The 2,285-nt window shown below is 48.4% G+C and overlaps 1 protein-coding gene across 1 annotated transcript; it reads right to left on the bottom strand.

Annotated features, from left to right (window-relative positions):
* Positions 1 to 599: 599 nt before the first annotated feature.
* LOC131240496 (uncharacterized) lies at positions 600 to 1,679 on the bottom strand. Its single transcript, XM_058238761.1, has one exon. The coding sequence runs from the start codon at positions 1,255 to 1,257 to the stop codon at positions 865 to 867; it is 393 nt and encodes a 130-aa protein (XP_058094744.1). The 5' UTR covers positions 1,258 to 1,679; the 3' UTR covers positions 600 to 864.
* Between the last annotated feature and the right edge of the window lie 606 nt (positions 1,680 to 2,285).

The following is a 2,285-nucleotide window of genomic DNA, read 5'->3' as shown; positions in this document are numbered from 1 at the left end:
ACGCTCATTCACACGAAGGAAGACACGTGTGTGAGATCCTATCTTTCTATCAGGTGGGTCACAGATCTTCTGGTATAAGAATCAGGTCACTTCCACAGCTGGAAAACAGTGAACAAAAACAAATGGATGGCCTGAAGCACCTCGATTTTATGGCAGGTGATCTAGTTATGTGACCCAAATGATGAAAAGCTCGGATCACATACACGTGCTCCATATTCGCACGTGCGCTTTGGACTCGGCAAAGCTCTTCTTTTTTACATCAAATGCCTCGCATTGTAGAGTAACGTCTGAGAGTCACGTGGCTGTACATCATCATCTCCATGCGACTAATGCACCCACGTATGCACACGTGTCACAAGTGCGCAGGCTCTGGGACGTTCATCAGGCGGACCTACGACCAGAGCAACACATGCACGTTGAACGTAGACCGTTGGCTATAATTTCTCTAGCCGACCATTTCATCGAATATATGTAGCCCACCTGATAAATGAACAAGCCGAGCGTCTCGAATCTGGACACGTTGACACGTGCGATGAGATTCGCCAGTAATCAGCAATCCACCTCCACCATGAAAGTAGAAATATCAAACGAAAAATAGAGAAATGGAATGAGAGGAAATGATTTGGCAGAAAACGATCTTGTAATTTTACATTTTAAAGACTACAAAGAAAGGGAAAAACAAAATTAAATGAAAATTTCCTCCCTTCGTTGCATATCTCGAATTGTTTTTTCAAGGGGTCGGACGCACCTCTGCACTGAGAGGGGAGAAAAGGTGACGGAAGTCAGCCTTACGTGGTTCGCTCCAATTGAAACTCATCCAATTGATGGAAGACACGTGTACAGTTGGGACCCGCCTTTTTTTTTTTACATCTGGAGCCACCGACCCAGCTGCGTGGGATTGACGATGCCTTCGATGTGGGCCCCATCTGTCTTGAGGAGGTGTGCCACATCAGCATAGGCTCGAGGCTTCGGCGTGGCTTTTGGATCGGTTCGGACTGGGTTGCGAATCGGCTTTCTCGTTACAGCGGCTGCTGGCGTTGGCGTTGGCGCGACCGCTTCGGCTCGAGCCGGGTCCCACGTCTCGCCGAAGAGTGTGCCCTTGGTCAGAAACTCGTGCGCTAGGTAGCCGGCTAAGAGCCGATTGTTCGGCGTCATCATCTCCGATACTGTTGTTGTTGACACCTTAGGGGCGTCAAACTCGTCTCTCTCTTTTCGCTTTCTCGACGCCCCAGGCGTCAAAACTCGATGGTGATTCATTTGGGGACTCGCTCAGCTAATGTGACACGTCAGCAGCAAGCAGCTTCGTTGTTTACCGTAAAATACGACAAATCAGAGAGAGGGCGTGATACGGTTAACGAGGTTAATAAAGCGAAAGACAAAGGTTAAAATAGTAAAATCCAACCCAAAAAAATTTTGGAAAAAGAAAAAGAAGGCGATAGAACCAAAAATCGAAAAGAGGGAGTTTTGCGCGTTTGGGAAACAAACGATGAAAACCGATGACCGGAATCTGAAAACTAGGTCGGTTCCGGTGGGATTACGGTGCCGGAAAACAGCGATGGGAGCGGGGATTCGGAGAGAGATTGGGGAGAGGCGTTTGAGAGAGAGAGAGAGAGGGGAAGGGAAGAGAGAGACAGAAAGGGGGAAGAGAGAGGTAGAAAGAGGGATTTGGGGGATTTTGTAGATGGGGGCGAGAAGGGAGATTTAAGGGGCTGGGGGTTATATATAGGCGGTATATTTATTGACTGCCCTTATTGTTCTGGGAAATATCCAGACTGCCCTTTCAAGGTGCAATGACGAAAATGCCCCTCATCACTTGGGGGAACCGCTTCTGTTGCTGTTACTACGGGTGTGAATGGGCCGGGCTCCGGCCTTCAAAATCCGAAATTTGAACACGCATGCCCGTCGGCCCGGCCAGATCAAGTACAAAATCCGGGCCAAGACCGACCCCAGGCTAGGCTCGGCCCGTTTACAGCCTATTTTTCACCCCTCTGTTAACGGGTGCGGTTGGGGTCCGGGAGAACAACTAAGTGGACGAGTCCCTGATCGTGGGGCCCACCTTGATTTATGTATTGTATATCCACTCGGTCCATCAGCCTTTCCAGCACATTTAAGGGCATGCTTCAAAAAGGGAAGTATATCCAGATCTCAAGTGAGCCACACTAGACGAAACAGTGTTAATTGACCGTTAAAAATTTCTCGTGGCTACAAAAGTTTTGAATCAAGCTGACATTTGTGTTCTACCTTCATCGAGTTCTGTGTAACCTTATCAAAAGCCTGGATGGATA

Source organism: Magnolia sinica, chromosome 3 (genome assembly GCF_029962835.1).
Source record: "Magnolia sinica isolate HGM2019 chromosome 3, MsV1, whole genome shotgun sequence".
In the NCBI taxonomy this organism is placed as follows: domain Eukaryota; kingdom Viridiplantae; phylum Streptophyta; class Magnoliopsida; order Magnoliales; family Magnoliaceae; genus Magnolia; species Magnolia sinica.
The sequence above is the reverse complement of the archived record's forward strand: the minus strand, read 5'-3'. Positions and strand labels throughout refer to the sequence as shown.